At 41.4% G+C, this 27711-nt stretch overlaps 1 protein-coding gene across 2 annotated transcripts in view; it reads right to left on the bottom strand.

Annotated features, from left to right (window-relative positions):
• The window catches only part of PLCG2 (phospholipase C gamma 2), a 99020-nt gene that overhangs the window by 34991 nt on the left and 36318 nt on the right, over positions 1-27711 (bottom strand). For both annotated transcript variants that reach the window (XR_012906659.2, XM_075939997.2), the window contains exons 5-17: positions 26133-26180; positions 19378-19462; positions 18629-18712; positions 16658-16701; positions 15135-15207; positions 13745-13846; positions 13447-13565; positions 10831-10916; positions 9355-9475; positions 8214-8382; positions 2808-2912; positions 2427-2516; positions 38-216 (exon numbers count right to left, since the gene is read on the bottom strand). Coding sequence is in view for 1 of the 2 variants with exons in the window: in XM_075939997.2 (XP_075796112.2) it covers positions 38-216; positions 2427-2516; positions 2808-2912; positions 8214-8382; positions 9355-9475; positions 10831-10916; positions 13447-13565; positions 13745-13846; positions 15135-15207; positions 16658-16701; positions 18629-18712; positions 19378-19462; positions 26133-26180 (1305 nt within the window). In the remaining variant the exon portion in view is untranslated. The remainder of the gene's footprint in view (positions 1-37; positions 217-2426; positions 2517-2807; positions 2913-8213; positions 8383-9354; positions 9476-10830; positions 10917-13446; positions 13566-13744; positions 13847-15134; positions 15208-16657; positions 16702-18628; positions 18713-19377; positions 19463-26132; positions 26181-27711) is intronic.

The raw sequence follows: 27711 nt of genomic DNA, 5'->3' as shown, positions 1-27711 counted from the left end.
ATAGAATAAACATTACCAGAATTAAAAAAAAACATACCAGAAAGACAGGGTGTAATCATTAGGGAAAGTTTCACTTTCTCTCACTAGAAATGTTCCATCCTTGCCACCCATTTCAGCACAATATTCCTGGAGCAGCTTCTCAGCAGTTGTTCTCCCCTCTTTCATTTTCCCATGGAACCATTTCTCACTGCAGTGCAGCTCAGTACGTTTCACCTCCTAGATCCCAAGAGACAAATTTCCACTTTTAACTTGTATTTTACCATGACACTGTATATAGTTCTGTCTTGGTTAAAAAGGCTTCTATAATGGTAGTTCAACTTTCTAGCTTCCTTGAACTTTCAATACCCTCAAAAAAGGAATGTTTGTCTAAAATCTGGAGTTTGATTTACTGTCAAATTAAAGATAACTTTAATTAGGAAATGAAAACGTGAACTTATATCAATCTTTGTAGACAATTTTCTTCACCAATATATGTCCCTATGTGATACAATGGGAAAAAGACCTGGATAGATAAATTTTCCCAAAAGAATGAGGTCTGATCTGGAAAATAAGATGAGCAATCTCATTGGACCAGCAACCAATAAAAGAAAAAAAATTAAGATACTGTTCCAATGGTATCTCACACCATTAATATATTAACTATGTTAATATATGTTGAACAGGAAAACACGGTGGAGAAGTTATGATAAAGAAGGTACTTTTAGGCATATTTGGTGGATACCTCCAGTCACTATAGAGTATCAGGATGCAATTCATAACCAGATATCACAAACTGTTGGACACTTATTCCAAAATGATCCTTAGGTAATTCTCATGGGGCTTTCTAATGGTCACACAAAAGGAAATAAAGAATTAACCTTTCATTTGTTAGTAACTGTATGGCTATTGGTAATCTCTCACTAGGAAAAGAAAGATAATCCACCCATAGACGTAGGCAGTTGGCTGGCATGCCTGGTCTGTTAAATATGCATAATCGGATATTTCACTTCATTTAATAACATCACCTCATTCTGTAATATGATAACACCCTGCCAGAGAGACCTGGTGACTCTATTCCTATGAAATGCCTGTTTAAACAAAAGTTCACTGTTGAAATGATTATTGTTTTTTTACTGATATTTACATAGCAAGGATTTATAAACCTGTTAATGCTTCCTAAATAAATAAATAGTAAAAAGGGGGAAAAGGTGTGTTGTGTTATGTATCATTACTTAATGAATCATCTTTTGTTTGGTCTTAGAATAGAAATAATATTCTGGCAGAGGGATATACTCACTATAAAACATCTGATTGTTGTTAAACACACCTGTTTAAGCACTTCCCTGCCCACAAGCCATTTCATTATGATGTACACTCGGCTACCCTGAACATTAACCAGGCACTAAAGGTACTTTGTTTTACTGAAAACGGGATTATCAAAGTGCTTATTAAAGACTCAAATTTTCATTAAGTGATATTTGCAAGTGCATCCAATTACCTGGCCCAGACCCTCCACTGAAAGGAGTGCAAACAAATGCATCTGCAAACATAGTAGCAGAAGTTTAAGAGGATGAATTTGACTTTAAACTTTAAAAAGCTCAATATAAAACTCACCTCCCTTCAGTTTTCTATTAAAGGGAGAAAAGAATCTTTTATTATTCTCTTGATGTGAGCACATAATTCCCATTGGTGAAGAGAGACTGTATTAAAAAAAAGTATTCAAACTTGACAGGAGTTATATTTAATACATTTTTAAAATATGAAGTGAGTAATCCCACAACATTCTGCAGTTCAGTTCCCTTTAAACTTATTCAATGTAAACAAAAAAGAACTTCAGTACACCTCTTCTTTTTATTCAGAAACCCAGGCTATGTCTACACCCAGGCTACGTCTATACTACCAGAGGTATCCTGTAAAAGCTATGCTGTGTCCAAAGAATGCGTCCGCTTTTTTGGAACAGTTTCCAAAAAAGCAGATGCATTCTTTCAGCATCCCTGTACTCCTCATTGTACGAGGAAGAAGAGATGTTCTGAAAGAGGAGGTTTTTCCAAAATTTGGCCCCGGGTAGACAGGCCAGATTTTGAAAAAGCCTCTTCCAAAAAAATAAAAAAAGCGGAAAAAGATACACAAATTGCAGTTGGCAATTTGCATATCTTTTTCAGACTTTTCTTTGTGGTCTAGATTTAGCCCCACTGTGGTAGAATTCTCATTTGGCTTAAAGCAGTAGAGAGGAAGATGGAAAATATTCATTCCTAGAAGAGTGGGATTTAAAGCAGTAGAGAGGAAGATGGAAAATATTCATTTCTAGACGCGTGGGATAACAAACTAGATGAATTCAATTTCTCCAGCCTGGTTATGACACTAAAATACATTTAGCTAGAATTTTTTACTAAGATGTTGCCATATCAGGAGAAATCTTAATGAACAACCAAAAGCCCAGCAATCACCTTTAATGAATCATCATCAGCGTTCTGTTCTATATCATCACCGAATGAGAGCTTTTCATCTGCTATAGCACAATAGTGCCGAGTCCATTTCTAGAATGTAAGACAAGCGTTAGAACAGTTAACAAGACAAGAAGAGAATTCTAGCCATAAAATTAAAAAGATTAAAAATAAAACCTACCAACCAACAGCAATATTTTTTAATAATAAACAGTAATTTAACAATGTAACACCTTCACAGTGTCTCTTTTCCATACTCACCCCAGGTCAGGTAGGAGCAAATATTTTTCCTTATTGCTGTTGAGAATGCTCATTTAAATCTCAGACACCAAAGAACTTAGAACACCTAGTAACAAACTGCAGCAAAAATCTAGGAAGACATACCTGTTCTATCGCGTCCCACATATAGAGTTCTCCTTGTTGCTTTTTCTCTTCTTTCTTTTCTTCTGGGTTCACATCTATGTCTCCCTTTGGTCCCAGTTTTTTATGCTAAAAATATAAATAAAAATAATATGTAAGCCTGGTCACATCACCTTGGCACATCTGAAGCATCCCTTCTGTCTGGGCTTTAAGAGTGAAGGCTACAAGTGGGTTTAAACATTAGGGCTACGTCTACACTGGCACCCTTTTCCGGAAATGCTTAAAATGGAACAGTTTTCCGTTATAAGTATTTCCGGAAAAAGAGTGTCTACATTGGCAGGATGCTTTTCCGGAAAAGCACTTTTTCCAGAAAAGCGTCCATGCCAATGTAGACGCGCTTTTCCGCAAAAAAGCCCCGATCATCATTTTTGCGATCAGGGCTTTTTTGTGGAAAAGAAATCTGTGCTGTCTACACTGGCCCTTTTCCGGAACAGTTTTCCAGAAAAGGACTTTTGCCTGAACGGGAGCAGCATAGTTTTTCTGGAAAAGCACTGATGATTTTACAGCAGATCGTCAGTGCTTTTCCGGAAATTCAAGGGGCCAGTGTAGAAAAGCGGCTGATTTTCCAGAATAAGTGGCCAGTGTGTAGACAGCCTAGGGGCAGTTTTTTTCAGTGACTGCAAATTTAACCTGGGAGTTTGTCTCCATGTGGCAAGCCACGGTGTGAACCAACAGGGCAGCAGTCAATTCACACACTGGAATGCAATGAGAACCACACACTAGGACTTGCACTACGCTGAAGCAATGACCACACCAGGCCATTACTGTGGAGCATACTAATGTGCTGGAGAGTCATGCCCTGGCAGGAGCTTGTCATATAGACAAGCAAGGCCACCAGGATTCGCAAGACAAAAAAAGCCGCATTGCCTTTTTACAGCAAGCCTAATTCAAGCCAATCCCATTGGGCATATACTTTGCTGGCAGCTGCCTTGGCAAGGCTATAGACAAGCCAAGTGCTCCTCTAATTTCTTTAGAGCAAGCACCAAATAAGGAGATGGAGGAGCAATTATTCTGATAAAAACATACACTTGATTAGAGGAGACAGAATGTTAAAAGACCTTTATGTGGCAAGGAAGGAATGAAGATAAATGAGCAGCAGTTGCTAGGCCTCAAGGGGAAGAGAAAAAGAATATGCATAAAGGGAGGGAAATTAAGGAGAGAAGAGGAAAGGGATAAGAAGGAAACTGAGGTGATTATTTCAAATCAGTGGAAACAAATCCTGCTTGCTTCTCCACATAGGGATATAAAACCCTACCCTTAGCACCACTACAAGTCTAGTGTGCCAAGGGGTAAAAGTTTATGTGCATGTCACAGAGATGTGCTTCAGGACAGATCTCTCTTCAGCCGGAGGGCCCACAGGTCCGGTGTGGGCACTTTAAGGGCTTAACCAGCACGTCTGTAACTACAAAATCCCATCTAATGGGAGAAAAGATGCTCACAGATGGAGGAGGAAGAAGATTCTTGTTTCACAAATATATATATATGAAGTTTTGTATGTTGTTCAGCGGGCCAAGTTTTGGCGGATGAAAGGTGCATACAAAGCATATGCCAGCAGCCTGGAGAAGAGGGTTTTCAGCTCATGTGTAACTCTTACAGATGTGAAAGTGTAAATGTGTACACAATTAACCAATGAGCCTGGGCAGAAGCGCAGGGGGACAGACAAGAGCTGGTATATGTGGGGAGTCATCTTTAAGCCAGATCGCTGCGTGTACCAGTTCCCACGGAGCCACCTGTCCGCAGACCCCAGGCTGCTGCCACTGATACAGAGGCAGCAGCATGGGAGGGAGGGACAGGCAGCTCCATAGGAGCCGTCTCCTCCCATCCCCGCCACCACCACCACATGTTACACATTTACCTAAATAAACTCATTTTAATATCCCTAATAACTTGTTCAACAAAGTCTTCAGCTACAATGAAAAAAGAGGCAGCAAAAGATTTAGAACATCCCAGAGTGACATGGAGATATATAATAAAAGGCTAAAACAAGACTGTACAATGAGAAAACAAAGTGAAGATCTAACCAATAGCTGATACTCCAGAGAAGTTTAAACAAATGAAATGGCAACAGGTGAGATATTTTGTGATAGTAGTTTAAGAAAGAGGAACCAGACACGGCATATGATGCACAGCAAAGCAAACAGGAAGGGTTCTAATAAGAGCTGGGCAAAAATTTTTGATCAACATTTTCTCAGCAAAAAATGTAGATTTGACGACACTGAAATGTTTCACATAACTTTGCCAAATTGTATTGGATGGAAAAAAAAATTTGAAAAAATAAAAAAATGTTTCATTTTGACATTTTTTTTAGCAACAAAACTTTTTACTTTTCTGGTTCAAAATTACTTAATTTCAAAATGTCCTTTAATTTAATTTTTTAAAATAAACATAACTTAATGGTTGAAATCAAAATGAAACACTTCAATTTTGTTGAAATGAAATGTTTAAATTGATCCAAAATATTTTTTTTCAACTTTTCGATTTGCTGAAAGTTTCTAAAAAATTGTTTTTTGGTTCAATTTACCTTTTTAAAAAAAAACAAAAAAACCCTAAGAACTGCCAGTGATCTGAAAACTCTATTTATTGCCCCGCTCTACTTCTACAATAATTTTCTCCTTTCAGAGCAATGCCTTTGATTTTTGTAATTACATTCTGACACATATTTATTATTTAAAATAGATTAACTGTGTCTGCATGAAATCTACTTGCTTTCAAATATTCTAGTATCCAGTCTGAACGAAAGGCACCAATAAACTAAGAGGAAGTCTCCAGGCTTGTCTACACAGCATGTTAGTTTGCCCTGGAGAGGTTAAATTAGTGCACAGTAGCATGTTGTACACTAACCATCCCATGTGAATCCAGCGGGCACACATATTCATGTAGTACTGTTTGAAAAGGAACTACCGTAAAATCGCGAGTATAATGCGCACCTATGTATAATGCTCACCCTGACTTTAAAATCTTAGCATAATTAAAAAAAAACTGAACTACTATGTACAATGCGCACCCCATTGTACAGGAGAATGGGAGGTAACCTGTTTCTGAAATCCAGAATGTCTTGGTCTCTACTAAACTGGAACACAACATTTGATTATCCTTAACCAGACCTGGAGCTACAGGGAAATGCGTACGCAGCCCGGGGAGCCGACGGCGGAGTTTGAAACCTGCCCCCCCGCTCTCCCAGACAGCTGCCTGGGTGCTATGGGCAGCAACATGGCCTGCCCCGCTGTGCCAGGAGCTGACCCACCAGCACCAAGTCCAGCCTCGCCCGCAGGAGAGCGGGAGGAAGGGACGTGCCGCTCCTACCTGCAGGCTCGCCTGGGAAACACGCGCGCAGCAGACAGCTGCTCGCGCACCGTGCCGAGCTCGCACCTGCCATGGGGACCCCCGGTGGCCCCCCAGGAGTAGCCTGAAGGAGCACTGGGCAGATAGCGAGCCAGGGCACTGCAGCCTGGCGACGCCACCGGCTCCTCGCCTTGTCCGGGAGCCTGGCGGGGTGGCGGCCCCCGCGCTGCGGCGGGAAAGTTTCTGTGTGGAGGGGAAGGGGAGTTTAAAACTTTAACAATTCGCTCCTATGTATAATGCGCACTCCGGCTTTGAGCCTAAAAAAAAACGGGAGAAAAAGTGTGCATTATACTCACGATTTTACAGTACATTAACATGCACTGGGAGTATTTAACGCACGTCAGCCTGGTCCACATGGGCCAGTTAATGCGAGGCACACTTGTATACACTGGAATTCACATGCAGACTATTCCTCAGTCATGGGCCATGCTTCTCACCTACACATCCAACAGTAACAGCTCAAATGGTAAATCAGTATACTGTATTTCAATACCTAAATCCAAGGTAAAAACAGGTTCTAATCCTTAGAACACTTTTCTTGTGCAGGAGTCACTGTAATTTGTAAACTTTGGAGTCTGGAGGGACAATGGTGCTAGAGATGTATAGATTTTTACTACATGCTTGCAGTTCCTCTTCTTTGCTTCATATGGTCACAAAGTGTAAGAATTCATAGATTAAGATCAAAGCTTACAGGTCAGAATGCTCTATTTTGTGCTCCTCTATAACTCACAGTGGAACGCCCTGCTGCCATTTTCTGTACTGCATTAAAGAAGGGAACATTTCCATGTTCTTGTACTGCATGAGTCTTTTAAGTTTAGACTCTGGGTTATTGTTTTCTAATAGGAGCTTTAAGGCTGAAGCCTTGATCAACCAGAGCTGTCATCATTATTTTCTTCTATTTAAAAATATGGTGAGTCTGCCTCAGTGTTCTTGCCAAATTTCAGCTTTCTACTACTCTGAAAACTCCACTGCAGTTTTAACTTCACTTACCTACCTACAGACTGATGTGTGGTACTGTTGGATCAAAATGGGTGGGTTGAGTGATTATAAGAGTAACTGAATCCTATCTGAAGCTTCAGGAGGTAGCCGAGTTAGTCCGTTACAGAAAAAAAAATGGTCTAGTAGCACTTTATAGACTAACAAAACATGTAGATGGTATCATGCTGCCCTCCGCCCTCCCCTTTCCTATTTATTTCCGGTGTTCACATCCCAAACTCATAACTCTGGTCATCTGAAGAAGTGGGCTGTGCCCACGAACGCTCATGATACCATCTACACGTTTTGTTAGTCTATAAAGTGCTACCAGACTATTTGTTGTTTTGAATCCTGTCAATAAGGGAAACCTCTATTTTTTCAAAGCTGCTACCTAAATTGCGAATGTAAATCACATCTTTACTCTTTTTGTGTTAGTAAGTGTTCATTTGCTTTTGCAATTTATAGTTAAGTGTCATCTGCTGAAACCTCAGTCTGTAAAGTGCTTTGGGAGCCATTAGAATGAAAGGAGTTATATAAATACCAATTATTAATAAAATTAATGTGATTTTCCATTCCAGAGCACACCTTTAACATTTTTAAGCAGAGTGTTATTTTGCAAAAGGTCTATGATGAGCATCTGTAGCAGAAAACTTCTCTGAAATTTAATAGTGACATTTTAGAGGCAGAAAGGTTTTCTGGGAGACCTTTAGAAAAAGACATTTCTTTGGCACTTGATTGAGCAACATTAATTGCAAAGAAATCCAATAGCAATTATTTTAGTACGCATTTAAACAAAACTCAATAAAATGTTGTCAAATGATAGTCGTATGCACTTGCAGCATGTACCCTCTTCAATCCCAAAGGAGCCCCAAATGCTTTACAATTACACCCATAATATGCAAGTAATCAGAGACATGACTCTGTTAAAGGATTCATCCAAGACCATACAGCGACTAAGCAGCTGAGCCAGGAACAGAACCCAGGAGTCCTGCCTCCCACTGTCCAGTTCTAAGGACCAGAACACCCTAGGAACTCATAGTAGATGAAACATGCCTTAATGATGAACTTTTCTTTCAGCTGGGTTGGTGATGGCAGCTGATCTGCACTGACTTCAATGGGCTTCATTAGGAGTTGGTTCCCAAACACCTCCTTGAATACTTTGGCCATGTGGCGCTGCTGTTCCACGCTGCAGTGCTCTTCAATTGACAGGATCACTGGGAACCTGGGGTGAAGGGGACAGAAAGGTGACGGCAGCATTCAGTGCCTGCTTCTGAAAATGCTGGGGAAGGAGAGGGGAAATATCCAAACAAAGGAAACCGAGGCGGCTCTGGGTCAAGTCTATGGATGTGAAATCACTTACGTGCACTGTACATAGTTATCTGAATGTCTAATCATTACGAGGATACCCATGCAGCTCAGCATGCTAAATGCAACAAAGAGTCTTGGAACACCCTGAATATAATGTCTTTTTTGCTTATTCAAGCTCCCAAAACCCCATCCATGAAGTGCTTCCAACCAAAATAACAACAACTCTGTGCCAGATTGTGGCCTCTCATGTATATGGCAACAACCCCAGTGGGGCCCTTTAGGAGACATGTCATCTCCTATGTCTCTCAGCCAATCCCATCCCCAAAGGGGTGCAATATGTTCTCCCCTCCAGGACTAGCCAGTTACCTTGCACAGTGTGATGTAAAGGAGCCTACAGCCCCATCTCCTTCCTATCTCTTCCCTGCCATCAGTTAACACTTTCCCTATTACAGGGTGTTTCATCGCAGGGCCTGAAGCAGTGCTGAGGCATCACCGGGGGGATTCCCCATCTCCCCAGCTGCAACCTCATTTACAATAAGTCATCTGGGGCTACAAGCTTCCTTTTGACTGACGCTACTCTCCCCTTATGCTTTTTTAAAAATCACATTTATTAAAGTTTTACAGCTGCAAACTAAGGCTTCAACCAGAGAGATGGGGAGCCCCATGGGGCATTTTCTACCTGCCCCAGCAGCACCCTGACATTTTGTGGGCCTTTTCTTGAAAATTATTGATTTAGAGCTAAAAGTCCTAAAGATTTACAAAAAACCCACTAGCAAAAAGACAAGCATCTTGGCCCTTTCAATTAATCAAACCTGAAAGGTTCCTTTTCTCCTTAGGAAAGTGCTAAAATTCTCTAAACCAGGTTTATAAATTAACAAAAACCCACTCAGATGTGACAAATGCGTGATCCTTGATTGCCTGCACCACGTCGTCGAATTTGATTTTTGTTGTCCGTGTCCATCCATGATAAATGATTGGCTTCCCATCAGGTCCATCCCAGCAATCCACTAGAACGGATAAGGGAAGAAATAAAAGGCCTCCTAAATAACTCCAGTATACAGCACACATCACTCATTCCACAAGCCACTGTATTTCATACAATGAGTCATATACTTTTATGTTATATTAAGATGATTTGCTAGGTAGATTTATACCCCTCACAGAAGAGATTAAGTTTGCATAAAGTAATGGTGATAAAAAATACAAAATAGGGGGTCTAAAAGCGCATGCAGCTAAGAACCGAGAAGTAGGAGTTTAGGCAGCTGAATTTTGGATTTACTAGTTTCCACCAGAGTTCAAAGTGGTAAATATGCTGCTCCAAGAGAAATTTTGAAAGTCTATCCAGGTAAACCTTTTTGATCCCAGTCCTGAAGTCCTTACACAAGATAAAGTCTCAATTATCAGAGTAATCAACTGCAAACTGGGGGCTGCTGTAATTAGGGTCGAGAGGCAGTAGCAACAAATCCACAAGTCAGTGAGCCACTAAAAATGTAAGAGTGTAAACGTTTAAGCTGTTACTTAAACAGCTACACACAGCTCCCAGTCTGGCTCCCAAGAAGCCACCTGCCGCCCCACTGCTGTATAAGAGGCAGCAGTGCGGCGTGGCAGGTAGAGGCTGGTACGAGGAGGGAGCCAGCTTAAAAGCCAGCTCCTGGCACACACTTCATCTCAGGAAGCTGCCTGCCACCCCTCATATAACCATATAACTGCTGAAATTTTCAGCAGCTATATGGTTAGCCAATTACATGCTTTTTAACATCCCTATAGGCCACACTGCACTAGCAAAATATGAGGTTTTGGCCAAACCCTTCTGAAAGATGCACAAGAGCAGAACTAAAGAAGCTCTTTTCTTGCAGTACATGGAGAACACAGCATGGTTAAATGAACTTATATAAAAAGTTAATTGGGCCAATAGAAATTTTGTAAATGACACCAACATACAAAAATGTAGAGGGCTTTGTCTAAATTAAGAAAATATGTATCCATGCATTTAACTCAATTAACTGCAAGCCCCTATCATAGACTTACTGGTGAAGTACACAATGGGGCTTAACAATTAATTTGATAATTCTAGTAGCTTCATCTCTGGTGTACACTCTGAAATAGGTTTTAAAAGAGCTGCTTGAATATTAAGTGTTTCAAAGGAATAAAATAAGAGCAAATTAACAGTGAAATGATGGAATGCTGTAGAATGTTGGTTGTAGGAGTTAGCATTTCATTTACCAAATTGAGAGGAACAAAGTGTGTGTTAAAAAACAACAACAATCTTTGTTGTGGCTGTGCCTCGCAACCACAGGAAGCTCTGCAAAGTGGAGAACAAAAACATTCCTGTCACAAACCACTCCACAAGCTTGTTACTCACGCTCAATACATCGACATCCCATTCGAAGGCACCTAATATAAGCTTCTGTGGAAGATTCACTTCGAAGCTGGTCTCCTGTGAGGTATCTGAACAATAAAGAGAGACTGTTAGAAGGAAGGCCACAATTCCAAAAAGGGTCCTATATATTCTACTGCGGAGCTTCTGTGTGTTGAATCTTTTTCTATTGTGGAGGTTTTGAATACTGAATTTTTGACTCTCTATGAAGCGAGTGGAGCACTCTGAACAAGATGTAAAAGCACGCTGGCAGGGCTCAGTTAGAAAAAGATTTCAAGAGCAATGTTCACTCGTTGCCCCTGCCAGCTTTTTGTAGAGAAGAATGTATCTCTAACACATCTCCAAACTCCATCAAGTCGAGGCCAAGACTAACAGCCGCACCTGTCTTGTGAAAGGGAAAGGTCTCCAGAAACTCCACAAGCCATTTTTTCTCACTGTACATATTATATAAATTATTTGGGATATACTCTCCACTTTAAACAAAACTATGTTAGATGATAAACTTCCACATTCCTGTGAATGAACGTTGTCATGTTGCTGTTACATCCAGAACCGTGTAAGTATGAAAATTAACCACCACATAGATTTGTATCTGGCCTAACTGTCTACATGCCACAGTTTATGGAGAACAAGTAGTGAGAGCCTTACTATGAGTCAGACAAAGCAGAAAAAAATCTGGTCAAAACTATAGAAATTGTGCTAATTGGCTGTTTGCTCCAACTCTCCCCTTCTCACCCTACCACTACTTCGCAGTCCCTTCACCTCAGTTTCACTCCACACCTCCTCCTCTTACCCTTTTTGCCAAACTCCCCTGACCTGTACCACTTCACCCCAGACTCCACTTTCCATCTAACTAACCCCCCCAAAAAACAGCCCAAAAAGTAATTGTGGAACTAACATGACATTTGCTGCTATCAAACTATTTGTGTTATCCCCCATCCCTTGCCCTGTGTGGGTCTTGTCTATTCAGATTATAAGCTGCCTGGGCCAGAGTCATCTAACACTCTGTTCAGAACACAATGTAGCCCCATTCTTGGTTAGTCTGAGGTATTACTGTAATAAACAAGATTCATAATAATAATGAAAGGTTTAACAAGAAGCCTGACCCCAGAATGATAACTGCCAACCAACTTGATAAGCACAGAAGTCTTTAAAAACTACATTTTGGTTGTGCAATAAATCCAGAACAATAAGGAAGATCCAAGTGAATGCTGCTACTTTTAATTCAGTTCCCAAGTGCCTTCTTATAAGAACATAAGAACAGCCGTACTGGGTCAGACCAAAGGTCCTTCTAGCCCAGTATCCTGTCTGCCGACAGTGGCCAACACCAGGTGCCCCAGAGAGGGTGGACTGAAGACAATGATCAAGCGATTTGTATCCTGCCATCTCTCTCCAGCCTCTGACAAACAGAGGCCAAGGACACCATTTTATCCCCTGGCTAACAGCCTTTTATGGACCTAACCTCCATGAAATTATCTAGCTTCTCTTTAAACTCTTTATAGCAGCATATATTGTCTCTCCGACTGCTAGAATCCTGCTTGTCTCCCCTACAAAGGCCATGTAAGGCTAGCTCCCGAGTGGAAACGTGTTGCTCCAGGACCCACTAACCACATGCTTCCTGTTCCCTGAACCACCCCTTCTGCAGTGTGAACTGTCACTGAGCTTTTCACAGACTCGCCACCCCCACCAGAAATCTGCTTTTCCCCACTGTCAATCAGCCCAACCACTGCAAGTTCCGTTACTTTCCAGGTCACACAAAGAAGGACAGCAGTTTCCCCAAGATGCCCCACCCACGTTAAAATTATAATACACATTACCTGGCTTTCAGAAGGTAGGGCACCCAGTTTCTATGCTATACATACTTCTTTTGAAATGGTAGATAATACATGAGGTCAAAATACCTAAGCTCAGAATACTATTGGAACACTTCTCTAGATGTTTATAAGCACAGATGCATGCTCAACAGATTAAAATGCTGTAATTCAGATGATACTCAAGAATATCAGGATCTATCTTTGTGTACATCCTTCCACAGTGAAATGGAGTGGTAAATAATCATGTGCCATGGAGACTCTGATGGAGGACTTTGACTGAAGTTTGCAGCCCACTGTCAGGCAAACATCCCACTACATGTGACCATCAGGATGTGACCCTTTAAGCACTAGAACACCCAGGCACAATGAGACTAACTGAACAGGGCTTTAGGTGCTGGGAGAAAGAGACTTTTTGATCAACATGAAATTTTGCACCCTGAGTTATTCAATCCCCTGCCTTCTGGCATCAAAAAGTTACAGGAAGCTCACTGTAGCAGCTTCTGTCCTACATTCTATTAACAAAGTATCTTGGTTTTTTGTTTGTTTTTTGTTTTGTTTTTTATGCAGAGGGAGAGAGAGACAGAAAGGGTGGCGGGTCTGCTATTATAACTCTGTGCTCCTCACAACATTCTAAAGCCTTTTTTAAAAGTCAGTGAGCCCTGTCTGATGCACTTTCTCAGAAAGCTTTCACTGACCCAGTTTGAGTACTCTTGACAACATGTAAACTGATACTTTCTTCTTGTAACGTACATCCAGTCTGTCTGATGAGATTTTTTTTAAAACTTACGTGTTGTGAGAGGAAGAAATCCAGTAGTGGGACAAAGGATTATTCATATCCTGGGCATCTACTGCATCATATTTATCATCCCAAATACTGTTTTCTTTTGAGAAAAGGTAAGTGAGAAACTAAAATGTAAAAAAAGAGAATGAAATTAAATGCATGCAATAAGAAAAGAATATAAAAACAGAGCTTAGAGGAACTTCCATCTTGCTAATAAAAAGGGTCCTGACCAGCAAATTAAATTTCAAGGAATTAGAAGAGAACGTTAAACATATATAGAGCTATAACAAATATTTTCTCTTACCTCATCCACAAAGAGGAAGGGCTCGGCAGTTTCCCTCATAGTGTCATCTATAAACTTTGTCATTCGTTCTCGGACTTTAGGGAGATCCAGTGCCCAAGCCTCCTTCAAATTAAGAAAAGTTTATTGTGTATGTTGTTTTATTGTATTACCAAAAAAGGTAGTAAGATTTTGTGAATGAAATTGTGTATTATATAAGAGACAGACATCCATAGCAGTAATTTACTACATTGCATTCTTAACTGGTGACAGTGAACTGACTTCATCTTTTGATGAACCCATCCAGTAAGTAAACTATCTATGGTTCAAGTTATTGCTGCATTTAAAAATCACAGATCACAAACCAATACTTACTTCAGCATACCGGAAGGTTTTACACACCACTCCAGTTGTATGAATTCAGTAAAAAAATGTGTTTTTTACTGTAATTTAGGCTCATGCTTTTTCCCCCCAGAAGAGATATTCAGGAATGTCTGTTGTTACATATTTATCCAGGACCTAGCACAATGGCTCTTGGTCAATGAGCAGGGCTCATTAGCATTACAAAATACAAATAATAAACGATAGTTTAAACATAAAAGATAATATCTCTCTCAGGTGAAGAAAAGCCGATGTGATGTTTTAGGGATCAAAGATGTCCTCTGTTTAAATGGTAGGCTGTCACAGGTGGGGACCTGATTTAAGAGTGAATCCTGGCCCTACTGAAGACTGAGAAGATCTAACTCTGGACTCTTTATGTTCTTTCAGCATCATTTTGTACAGCAGATCTCCAGATATTCCAAAGAATTACAATATGCACTGTCATAGAGCAGACAGTTTCAGAAATGAATTGCTTGGTTCCTTCAGCGAATTTTTTTTAAATTAATTCAGTACCTTATCAGTCAAACCAAGTCATGCTGTCTGAGAATCAGAATCTCAGCTGTTATAGACAAAGACAAGCCCCTCCCCAGAGCAATGAACCCATCTGCCTACAAATACAGGACACCTCTTCAAAGACAGCACACATCAGGAATGACAGTCTGACCCTCTTCACACCAATGGAAAAGCTCCCTTAGATTTCAATGGGTTTGGAACACGACCCCAAACATTAACATGGAGGGCCAGTCGTCATCCTTGACTTTATTAATTTTCTGCCACTAATCACCTCAGTGTATTTAGCAGCTTGGCAAAGACCAGAAAAATTCATTTGCACACACATTTTGTTCTTTTCGCAATGGAAAAACAGTAGCTGAGTGAAAGATCACACCTTAATCATGAAGATTAATGCTCAGATTTAGCTCACAAGGTTCAATGCTAGTTATCAGTCATCCTGTGTTTCAGATTGTGACTTTGAAAAATACAAAATGCTGTGAGGCTTGATGAGGAAGAATTCTGAGTTTCATAAGCGTCTCACCTGTTGCTCATGTAGCAGAAATCTCTGGAAGTCATGCAAATGAACGGCTGAAGCATCTGGGCGATCAGTATTTCTAGACCAGAAGAAAGAGGAAAATTTTTAGAAGAAACATTTTATTTTAAAAACAGATAGATAAAAAAATAATTTAAGACAGGGCCATAATAGGACCATGCTAGAGAATTTCAATCAACTAGATCGTGGATTTATAGCCTAATCCAAAATACAGTTGAAGGTGGTCTCTCCATTATCCCTAATGGGCTCGGGATCAGGCCCCACAAACAGCTGTCTAATGTCTGACTCAGCAGCCTTTGAATCAGAGCTTCCAGCTCCCTTCTGAGCTTCCATAATGACTCACTTTGTGACCCAGGCAAGTTACTGAAATGTGATTTGTCCTTTTCATATGTGTTCATTTTTTTAATTGTATCCTTTGGTATATATGGTTGTGACAATTTTCTTCCACTATTTGATCTGAGGAAGTGGGTCTGGCCCACGAAAACTCATCACCTAATAAACCATTTTGTTAGTCTTTAAAGTACTACATAGTCCTGTTTTTTGTTTTTATCTCCTTCTGTTTATCCTTTTATGTGAAGACAACACTGACTTATCTCAGTGCAGTGACTTATCTCAGTGGGATGTTGTGCAGCTTAATTATGTCACTATAGAAATTTTATTATTATAAATTATTAGCATAACCATAATCACACAAGCCACGTCTTCTGGATATTTACCAGATGAGCTAACATGGAGAACCAAAACCTCATGCCAGCAGTCACAATGGGGCTAAAGAACTGGGCCCTATATTAAAGGCAGCCATTTCTAAATGAATTTCTCAAATGTTTTAACTAAAATTGTTGATATAATATTTAAAGTTCTGATAAATTCAGTTCCAGAAAAGAATAATAGCAGCAATGCTCATCACTTTTATGCACCTCATTTCTTTAACATGCTGTGCAAATAGTTAATTTTCAACTCCCCTCAGTTAATATTATGCCCATTTTACAGACTGAGAAACTGAGATCCAATGATGCCACAGAATTTGACATTAGGATTCTTCCCTGCTTCTGTAAAGTCCCTGTACCACACACCTCTTCAGTTCAAAATTAAGCTTATCCATAAAAAGAAACAGAGACCACGTCTGTTCTTTGCTAGGCATGAGCAGCTCTGACTAAAATCTATCTGTGAGTAAAGTTTGACTCTCAACAGCTTCCTTATGCTATTTTTATTCTGTCCTTACTCAGGAAATCTTCCACCGAATTCAGAATTTTAGGAAGAGTGTCTTAATATGTGAGGTGTTAAAATTCATATAAAAAGAATATATGACAATTTTATTCGTCTTAACCAGTAGCATAGCAACAAGATATGACATCTGTCATCACTAATGAAAACACCTTAATAGAAAACAATGACATCACTTTAAATTATGAATTAACTTTTCCATTCCCTGAAATCTTTGAGTATGCAAAGTCCTACAATGTTATAAACAACACACATATGGACAAATTTATAGTAACAGAAAATCTCACCCGAGAATGAACACAGAAGAATCCTTTTTGAATTCATCAAGAATCTTAAGGGGAGAGGGGGAAAGAGAGACACACAGTCAGAAATATCTTTAACTCTTGGCCAGGATAAAAATGTCTGTATTTTATATATGCTAAATTAGAAAGATAAATTTTGAGTTAAAATGCAAGGTAAGAAACAACAGATTGTCATATGCACTCTTCAGCCTTCTCTATGTAAAAGCACACAATTCACAGCCAAACTTAGTTTTCCTAATGGTCATAACAAACACAAGCAGTCAAGGTTCCTCCAAGAGAATCTGGAAAAACCGGAAACATGTATCGTGTATCCTATTTAGTCACCAAGGTATAAAACCCAAAACTAAATGGCTTCCAGGCTAGACCAGCAGAGTTCAAAGCTTGGGAAACTTCGCTGTAAACAGTAGCTAAGCAAGACTAGGAGTTTCCTTGAAATGCTGCACCAAGGGTGTGGACAATCAGATAACTAGGAAATCAGATTACCTCACAATACTTGTGCTATACTCTCCTCTTTATGTAATTATTTTTCTATTTCATGTTTAAATGAAATGTCATGAAGAGAGACACATTAACAAGGCTGGCTAAACAAAGAAGTCCTACTTCAAGCATATAGTTCTCTTTTGATTGCACTGTATGGATCCACATTACAATGATTACACTTAATCTACAAGGCTGAAAAAAAAAGAATTACTAATAAACCATGCTTATGTACAACTGAGAACAGAAAGCCTCTGTTTTAACAACCTCCTACATATTTGCAGGCACAATTAACAGGATGCAGACACTAGCACTGAGATATTTATGCCAACATTTTCAAGTGAGGCACCTAAATAAGTGATTTTCAGAGATGCTACATACTTTCAGTTCCCACTGACTTCATGAATCTGGGTGAAATGAACATTTGGAAGTAATGATCAATAGTTACCTAAACAAATCACTAGCCTAATTCTTTCGCATTTACACATCCCAGTGGCTTTTGCAATGCACTAATTATATTCACGTACCATCTCCAGACATAACTGAGAATGACAGTGTTCATCTTTATTTAGTGATCATGACATGTCACTGGTATAATTTAGAGACTATCCTTTGGCATATGGATTAAGTTATACAAGGAAGTCGTGCGAAAACGAATCAGAATCATAGAACCACAGAGCTGGAAAAGACCTCAGAAGGTTATCAAGTCCAGCCTCCTGCTCTAGGCAGGACCAATCCCAACTAAATCAACGCAGCCAGGGCTTTGTCAAGCCGAGACTTAAACACCTCTAGGGATGGAGACTCCACTACTTCCCTAGGTAACCCATCATTCCAGTGCTTCACTACTCTCCTAGTGAAATAGTTTTTCCTAATATCCAACCTGGACCTCTCCCACCGCAACTTGAGACCACTGTTCCTTGTTCTGCCATCTGTCACTACTGAGAACAGCCTTTCTCCAGCCTCTTTGGAACCTCCCTTCGGGAAGCTGAAAGGCTGCTATCAAACCCCCCTCACTCTTCGATTCTGCAGACTAAACAGACCCAACTCCCTCAGCCTCTTCTCATAGGTCATATGCTCCAGCCCCCTAATCATTTTGATTGACCTCCGCTGGACCCTCTCCAATGCTTGTAATATGTCCTTAGATCAGGTGCAATTAATAAATGTTAAGTGAAATGAAACCCTGATCTAAGGACATATTACACACCAGACAAAAAGACTCACATAACAAAATAAAATCCCATTACCTGTTTGTACACTTTTACCTTTTAAATAACCAAGAAGCAATACAAACTTTATTTATTGTACGATTCCAGTTATTGGCACTGGTGGCCACAGACACATCAAATACAATTCTGTAAGGCAGGGCTTTGATATGGTGGTGATGGTATGGGCGGGGAGGTGAATCAGCATTCCCTTTTTATTCCAGGGAATGAAAGCAGGATACAAGTATGTAGATCTGCCATCTATGAATGAATTTACCGATTTCTGTTGTTCAAACATCATTTTCTTGTAAAACAAATGAAATTGTTCAAAGCTAAGTTCTTCCTTGGGAGCTCCAATTTCCTGTGAAGAGGAAGCATTAAACAGTGTTATTTGGGATATCTTAGGTTACAGCCATACAGCAACATATGTGTGTCTGAAAACTGTAGGTACCGGGGGTACTTATACATTTTTTAAAGGGGGTACTTTATTTAAAAAAAAGGTCAAGAAACACTGATCTAGTTAATTAAGAAGACAGGTGGCAGATTCTGAAGAATGATTCATTCAGTGTTCATTACCCAGAGTACCAGCAACTATAATCTGGGACTTTGAGAATAGAGAGGTATAAAGAAGGAAAAATAAGGACCTCTGTAATGAGCCTCAAAAGTTATCAATAGTAATTCATGTTGAATAGAAACTAAAAGTATCACTTCATTCATAATGCAAATTCTAGCTTTAAAACAGGCACAGACCAGTTATTCCTATATATTTTCACAGTGCCAACAATAGGGCCATGAGCCTGACTTTGAATTTGGGCAATACTGCAATATTAATACCAGTAATATACTGTAATAAAGATAATTAAAAAACTCTTCTACCTTACATTCAAACCTAAACTCTGAAATTAAGCAACACAAATCAGATTAAGCAAATCATATAAGAAGCAAAAGCCACAAACAAGATGATATATGTAAGTGTCAATATATATTTTCACCAAATATTGGATAGCAGGTGCTTTGGATAATTACCGCAAATTTATCCTTCAAGAATTTCACACTGCCAACTTTGAAGTTTACTAAGGGAAGTACAGTCTTCAGTTCTCTAAGGCTGATACTAAAAAACAAAATGGCAAAAATCATGTTCTATTACTATCCATGCAACCTACAACTATGCAGTTGTATATATTTTCATCAACCCAAAAGTTAAATTACTGATACATTTTTAAAACATTCTCTGTCCACTGCTCCAACCCAACTGCAATAGAAGTCTGTGGAAAGCCTACTACTGGCTGCTTTGGAAGCAGATGGAATAATATTGAACTTGCTGTAAAACAATACCTATCTTTTTAAAGATATGTTGGTAGCAAATATTGTAAAAGTTAAAGATACAAAAACTACAATAACTTCAGGATGCAGGGGGAATGGCAGACTTCAACCCAAATCTCAACGGTGCAGGCTGAATTTTGTGGGCTCCAAAACAGATCAGCTAATTTTTCTGATCACCAAATTGGGGACTGGTTTAAGGCCAATGTCAAATTTTCAATTAGCCTTAAACCAGTCCCCAATTTGGTGATCTGAAAAATTAGCTGATCAGTTTTGGAGCCCACACAATTCAGCCTGCACCTATTTCTGCAGACACAAACACACAGAAATGAGTCTGCACAATTGTCCTTCTCCATGTGTAAAATAAGTATTCAACAAACATGCAGGAACAAACACTTGTATGCACATTTTTAGGAATGTGAAATCTAGTACAGCATTTGATAACTTCAGATCTCAATTCCAACCACTTTTCATTATGGCATTACAACTGGTTTATATTGGTGACTGCCTCTATATTCCTGACTCAAACTAAATTTGCATGTGAAAAAAACCAAAAAGTTGTTCCTTAGAAGACACAGCTTTAGTGTCCACAATTCAGAATTGGATAAAGTGGAGAGAATTCAGAGAAGAGCCTCCAGAGGGAATTCTGTGCCAAAAAAATAACAATTCTACAAAATTCTGTATATTTTATTTGTCAATAAATAAATGTAGAGGCTCCAGGATGGCAGTGGGAGGGGCAAAAGCCATTGGTTGCATGGAGGTGGAAGATCACTGTGCTGCCCCTCTCCAGCCCCCCAGGACACAGACACCACGCAAGGGCTGGGCCTGCCAGACCCCTGCCCCTCCATTCCAAGAGCACCAAGGTAGCAAGCAAGAGGGACAGAGTCTCAAAGCATGCCCATCACTGGTCTCCAATCCAGGTATGAGGCAGACAGGGTCAGCCCAGCAGGGATTAAAGCATGGAGAAGCTTAGTGAGGGGATCCAGCTGTGGGATGAGTGGGTTCTGTGTGGGGCAACCTGGGTGCAGGCAGCTCGGTGTGGTGGATCTGGACGCAAAGCAGCTCAGTGAGGGATTCTGGATCCAAGGGAGTAATGGGATTCTGCAGAGAGGTGAACATGATCGTGAGGTGGGCAGGCTCAGGAGGACTGCAAGCGTGAGGAGGCTCCACGTGCTGGAGGTGTGGGACTTACAGAATCACAGAACCATAGAGCTGGAAGAGACCTCAGAAGGTCATCAAGTCCAGCCCCTGCTCTAGGCAGGGCCAATCCCAACTGAATCAACCAGGGCTTTGTCAACTGGCCAGGGCTTTGTCAAGCCGAGACTTAAACACCTCTAGGGATGGAGACTCCACTACTTCCCTAGGTAACCCATTCCAGTGTTTCACCACTCTCCTAGTGAAATCGTTTTTCCTCATATCCAACCTGGACCTCTCCCACCGCAACTTGAGACCATTGCTCCTTGTTCTGCCATCTGTCACTGAGAACAGCCTTTCTCCATCCTCTTTGGAACCTCCCTTCAGGAAGCTGAAGGCTGCTATCAAATCCCCCCTTATTCTTCTCTTCTGCAGACTAAACAGACCCAACTCCCTCAGCCTCTCCTCGTAGGTCATATGCTCCATCCCCCTAATCATTTTTGTTGCCCCCCGCTGGACCCTCTCCCATGCGTCCACATCCTTTTTGTAGTGGGGGCCCCAGAACTGGACATAATATTCCAGATGTGGCCTCACAAGAGCAGAATAAAGGGGAATAATCACATCTCTGGATCTGCTGGCAATTCTCCTCCTAATGCAACCTAATATGCCATTAGCCTTCTTGGCTACAAGGGCACACTGTTAACTCATATCCAGCTTCTCATCCACCGTAATCCTCAGGTCCTTTCTGCAAAACAACTACTTAGCTGGTTGGCTACCAGCCTGTAACAATGCTTGGGATTCTTCCATCCCAAGTGCAGGACTCTGCACTTGTCCTTGCTGAACCTCATCAGATTTCTTGTGGCCCAATCCTCCAATTTGTCTAAGTCACTCTGGACCCTCTCTCTGCCCTCAAGTGTATCTACCTCTCCCCCTAGCTTAGTGTCATCTGCAAACTTGCTGAGGATGCAATCTATCCCCTCATTCAGGTCATTAATAAAGATATTGAACAAAACCGGTCCTAGAACCGAACCTTGGGAGACTCCGCTAGAAACCGACCGCCATCCTGACATCGAGCCGTTGATCACTACCCGCTGGGCCCAGCCTTCTAGCCAGCTTTCTATCCATCTTACCATCCATTTATCCAATCAACATTCCCTTAACTTGCTGGCAAGAATATTGTGGGAGACCGTATTAAAAGCCTTGCTAAAGTCAAAGTACATCACATCCACTGACGTTCCCATGTCTTCAGAGCCAGTCACCTCATCATAGAAGCTAATCGGATTGGTCAGGCACGACTTGCCCTTTGTGAATTCATGCTGACTATTCTTGATCACTTTCCTCTCTTCCAAGTGCCTCAAAATGGATTCCTTAAGGATCTCTTCCATGATTTTTCCAGGGTCCGAGGTAAGACTGACCAACCTATAGTTCCCTGGATCGTCCTTCTTCCCTTTTTTGAAGATGGGCACTACATTTGCCTTTTTCCAATCATCCGGGATCTCTCCTGATCTCCACGACTTTTCAAAGATAATGGCCAAAGGCTCCTCAATGACATTTGCCAACTCCCTCAGTACCCTCGGAGGCATTAAGTCCGGACCCATGGATTTGTGTATGTTTAGCTTTTCTAAATAGTTCCTAACCTGTTCTTTACCCACCACGGGCTGTCCATCTTCATCCCATCTTGCATCACTTAGTGCATTAGTCTGGGAGCTGACCTTGTCCATGAAGACAGAGGCAAAGAAAGCACTGAGTACTTCAGCTTTCCCCACATCATCTGTCACTAGGTTACCTACTTCATCCAGTAGGGGCCCACACCCTCTCTGATCACCTTCTTCTTGCTAACATGCCTGTAGAAACCTTTCTTGTTACCCTTCACATCCTTTGCCAGTCACAATTCCTTGGTCGAGTGGGGACCCAGATGCAGCTGGTTAGGGCTCTGTGAGGCAGTCCAGGTGCAGGAAGTGGGGCTGTTTGGGGTAGGGCTTTGAGTGTAGGGGGCTCAGCAGAGGGTGGCTTGGGTGCAGGGATGGGGGTCTGGATGCAGCGGGTTTGGCAAGGCAGGGGCTTGCATGCAGGGGGCTCAGCGGGAGGGCCTCTGGGTTTAGGGGGTGAGGTTCAGTGGTGGGGCTGATGCACAGGGGCTTAACAAACTGTGGAGCACCTCTCTATACAGTGATCCCTCCTCCTGTGGTTGAGGAGCAAATAGGGCTACACACCTCCCTCATCCACTCCAGCTGTGGCTGCAACGTATCTTAGATGCTTATATGGCCATAATTATGCAGTTCCCAGAGTGCGTCATGAGCTTTAATTTCCATATCTTCACAACACAGCAACAGGTGGTGAACTGAGCACCCCACAGCTAAGTAGTCACACTGAGTGCTTCTGGCACAGCAGGGATGGGAATCAAGGCCTCAAGCTCTAGGCCTTTGTTGTGACCTTTTAGATTAGGGATTCTCAAACTCGCAGTGATGGCTAGAGCCCTGCACGGATACAAAACCTGTATCCCCATCCACATCCTTATCTGCAAAAGTGAGTCTCAGAGATCCACATCTGCACCCGCAGATATAAAGCTGATATCTGAGGAGTTGCAGGGCTCCAGTGACAGCCACCTCAGGGGATTGTGAGGTTACTATCTGGGGGTGTAGCCTGAGCCATCAGCCTCCACCCTCAAATCCTGCTTCTCCTTCAACATTTAGGGTGCGTCTACACAGCACCCTTACCTTGAAATAAGTAAATTGCATAGCTTATTTCGAGGTAATTTCAAAATAGCTTATTTCAAAATTTGGTGCTGTCCACACAGGGTTTTGTCGACAAAAGTGGACAGTCGACAAAAGCATTATTATTGTATCTACACTGTCCCATTATTGTATCTACACTCTCATGTCAACAAAGTGGCTTGCTTTGTCGACAGAACTGGATATAGTCTAGATGCGCTTTGTCGACAGAAGCTTTGTCGACAGTGTTTCTCGACAAAGCCTCTGTCGACAAAAGTCTGTAGTCTAGGCGTGCCCATAGAGTTAAATATAAAAAATGTATTTTAAATTTATAAACGGGGGTCACATTCAAAGGCTTGCTGTGTGAAAGGAATCACCAAGAATAGTCACCTGAGAGCAAAAAACAACTTCTATGAAACCCTTCTGATCTTCAAAGTGTTTTACAAGTATCCATCTGCACAGCTGTCCTGTGAGTTGCCATCATCCCCATTTTGCAGACATGATAACTGAGGCAGAGCAGGCAAGAGCCAACACAAGAGTTGGTGACCAGAATGAGATTAGAGCTCGGGAAGGTCCTGGTTCTTGATCCTGTTGTTACACCATAAGAACATGCACTTTTCCCTTTGCACTGTCTCCTCTTCCCTCCCCCGGCCTGAGCACAATGCCTCCCAACTGCACCTTCAGGACTAACAAGCAAAGGCCTTCCCCCAGAATTGAGACTTCAATGCTTCCCTGCTGGGGGTAGCCTGGAAATACCAGCTTTATAATTAACCAACTAAAAATTTTAAAACTTTTTAAAAAGTTAATCAGAGCATTCATCTGATTCCTGGATTTTCCATGGGTAGGAATCCTCTCTGGGAAAAGTGAAATCATCATCACCTCCTGGTACAGCTCCAATCCCAGTGGGATCAGCTTTATCACCTTCCAGTGATAAAGCTAACATAACCATTTGTTCCATGGTTCCCCTCTCCTGTGGCACTTTCTTAAATACAGGAGAGCAGGTGCCAAGTGTAGCAACGTGAGCTGGCATTCAGTAAAGATTGGTGCAGCTGGCACACTTTATCCTTCCCCGCCACACTGAACGAGTCAGTCTCCGAGATCTAAAATCTCTCTGAACCCATGTGCTTGGGAACCCAGTTCTGTTCATGTCCTTCCATCTGTCAGTTTGTACCGCAATCTGTAGCCCTGTTCTACATATTGCCTGCTGAATGGTGTTATTTCCTGCAATAACATGTTTTCAGGCACACAATAAAAGAATGCTTTGTTTTACTCTTAGGACAAGGCTAAATGAGAGGAAACGAATGTTATTTTCTGTACTGAATAAGAAGCACAATCATTAATGCTGCTGGGAGAAGCGGGGTAGCTAAGCTGCACTGATGTGCCACTTTTCCTTTTTAAGGAATCATGCAAATTACATCAATTCTAATGTAAAATATGCAGCAGAACTTGCAAGTCAGCATCCTCTGCACTGCAGCAGGCTACACGGCACCTTGGCAAGGATTCACTCTCACTCACCATAAAGGTCTGGAAGACTAAAATCTGCACCATTTTTGCATAAGCCTGCAGTGAACAGACTCCATTTCCCACAGGAACCCGAATTTGCCACCTCCATAATTACAACATGCTGCAGCTTCCTCAGTGGAGAAGCACGAGTCCTAAGCCTAGGTCTATCCTGACACACTGCAGCGTGACAGTCGCACACAACCAGGTTAGTTTCACAAGTTATAGCTATCAAAGTAAGTCCTTGCAAGTGATAAATCCACAAACTCTCTGGATTAGCACCAAAGCCTTCAATCTAATTTTCAAAGGCCATCCCTGGCTTCCTCCCACCTCTAAGTGCAAGGGATGTCGTATGCCCCCCTAGCCTGTCTGCCTCCTGGGATTTCAAAGATGACCTTCCCCCCTTAACTGGTCTCTCTGTTCTTCCTCAGGCTGTACCCCACAGATCTCCTTGTCCCTACCTCATCTTCCAAGGATCCCCCTTTATTTTTGCCCCATCATGCTCTTCCCCCCACTCCCCGTAACCCCATGAAAGGCTCTGGTTCACTGTGGGGAGGACGGAAAGTTGCTGCTGCTGCTGGGTAAACTCATCTGTGCCCCACTTCACTCTCTTCACCCTCTCAGGCAGTGCTGGGGGCAAAGCCGAGGCAGGAAAGCAGAGACCCAGCCTTTGGGTTCCCAACTGATTAGCCAAGGGGCAACAGCCTCTACAAAAGAAGCAGCTAGGTGCTGCTGGGAGCAGGGGAGGGGAAGGACTGAAGACTGGAAAGCAGGAGGAAGAAGGTATCCCCTTTCCTGGCCTAAAACTACACTCATGCTAATTCCAGTCAGGCAAAAAAAGGACAAAGAACAAAATGACACGTGTTGATTGTTTCCTTCTGCGTTACACTATATACACACACATCAGTGAATTTCATATGATTGATCTCCCCATAACAGAACAAAAATTCCTAATTAATCTGTCCCGGACTCTCACGTGGGCATGTAGGTCATATCTTTCTCATGCAAAATGATGTCTGTTATTTTAAATTCTATTTCCATACTTTGTGTAGGAAAACGGATCATGAAAACGGACCATAAAAACTAAGCAAAACCTAAAAAGAGTGAGATTCATACCTGTTCCTTCTACTCTGGTCAACAGAGTAGATCTGCTTTCTCAGCCAGCTTTAAAAAAAACAACAGAAAAGTTGTTTTAAGAATTAAGAACAAACAGAACTGTTCATTATCACAGTTTCAGGGATGATCGTAATCAGTAACTAGAAATCTAGCACATTCTGAAAAATTATTCAAGTGTTTTCAGGTGCTGCATCATCTTAATTGTGTAGCTTTACAATAATATTTTCAAAACAAAAGTTTTTTCTCCCCTTGGTGCTGTGTAACAAGCCCACATAAACAAGGGGAAATGACTAACCATATCAGTGAAAATAACTGGGCAAAAAGAGCCACATTTTCAGCTGGTAGAAACTGACACAGTTCCACTAGATCAGTGGAACTACATTGAAGATCTAGTCCCATAAATCATCAACTGTATGAAGTAAAAAATTTTTTAAAAAACTGCTTAATCTCTTTCAGATGTAATAATCTTTTACCAATCTTAGGTTAAAAAATATAAAATCAGGCAAAAGTGTCTATTTTCAGGCCAACATCCCTTTAGTGATATCAGCAATACTGACAATGAAGATCTGTTCGTATGTCATCTTTCACCTCAAAAGATATAGAAACCAATAAGCTCTGTCTATTCAAGAATCACTTTGTTGCTAAAATGTAGGCACCTCTAGGCTATGTCTACACCAGCAGGTTCTTCCGAAAGAACGGCCGTTCGTCCACAGAGCGTCCACACTGCCCGCCCGCTCTTGCACAAGAAGATTTACAGTACGGCGTCAGAAGAGAGGGCTTTTTGCGCAAGAGCTACGCTCTTTTCCAACAGGTATAAGCTCTCTTGCGCAGGAGCTCTTGCGCAAGAAGGCAATGTGGACGTGCAGCAGGGGTTTCTTGCACAAGAAAGCCCTATGGCTAAAATGGACATCAGAGCTTTTTTTGTGCAAGAGAGCGTCCACACTGCCATGGATGCTCTTGCGCAAAAACACATCTCTTGCGCAAAAGAACATGGCTGTGTGGACGTGTTATTGTCAAGAGTTCTTGCGCAGGAAGTCTTGCGCAAGATGTTCTTGCGGAACAACCCGCCAGTGTAGACATAGCCCTAGAGTGATGCACAGCAACTGGAGAACAGCACAGAGCAACATCATACAAAAGTTAAAGACAGGATGCGAGGAATCCTTTTTTCCCAGTTGGAACTGGACTTAGATAGGCAACGCATCAATACCTGAGCTGAAATTTGGACCAACAACAGAGGAAGAAAGACGGGCCATAGCTTTCCCCCATTGTGAAATAAAGGTGAATGGGGTGACAAGTCTGGGAGGTGGCTCAAGCCTGTTGAGAAGAGAAGGATTCTCTGCCCAGGGCTGGGTGGAGGGAGGAAAGATTCTAGGTGTGAGATCCTGAGAAACTCTGGATCACTAGAATCCTTTCAAAGGCCAACACACAGACCAGACATTCCCATGAACTTTTTAAAGTTTTTTTTTTTTTTTTTTTTTTTTGCAGCCAAACCTGGAACATGGCAAGATTATATTAAAAATCCAACTAACCACCCATAGAGCCAAATCCATTGCAGTGTACGTAGCCAAGACTTCACAGA

The sequence above is a fragment of the Pelodiscus sinensis genome, chromosome 12 (genome assembly GCF_052426305.1).
Source record: "Pelodiscus sinensis isolate ZL-2025 chromosome 12, ASM5242630v1, whole genome shotgun sequence".
NCBI classification, from domain to species: Eukaryota; Metazoa; Chordata; order Testudines; family Trionychidae; genus Pelodiscus; species Pelodiscus sinensis.
This window is presented reverse-complemented; position numbering and strand designations above follow the sequence as displayed.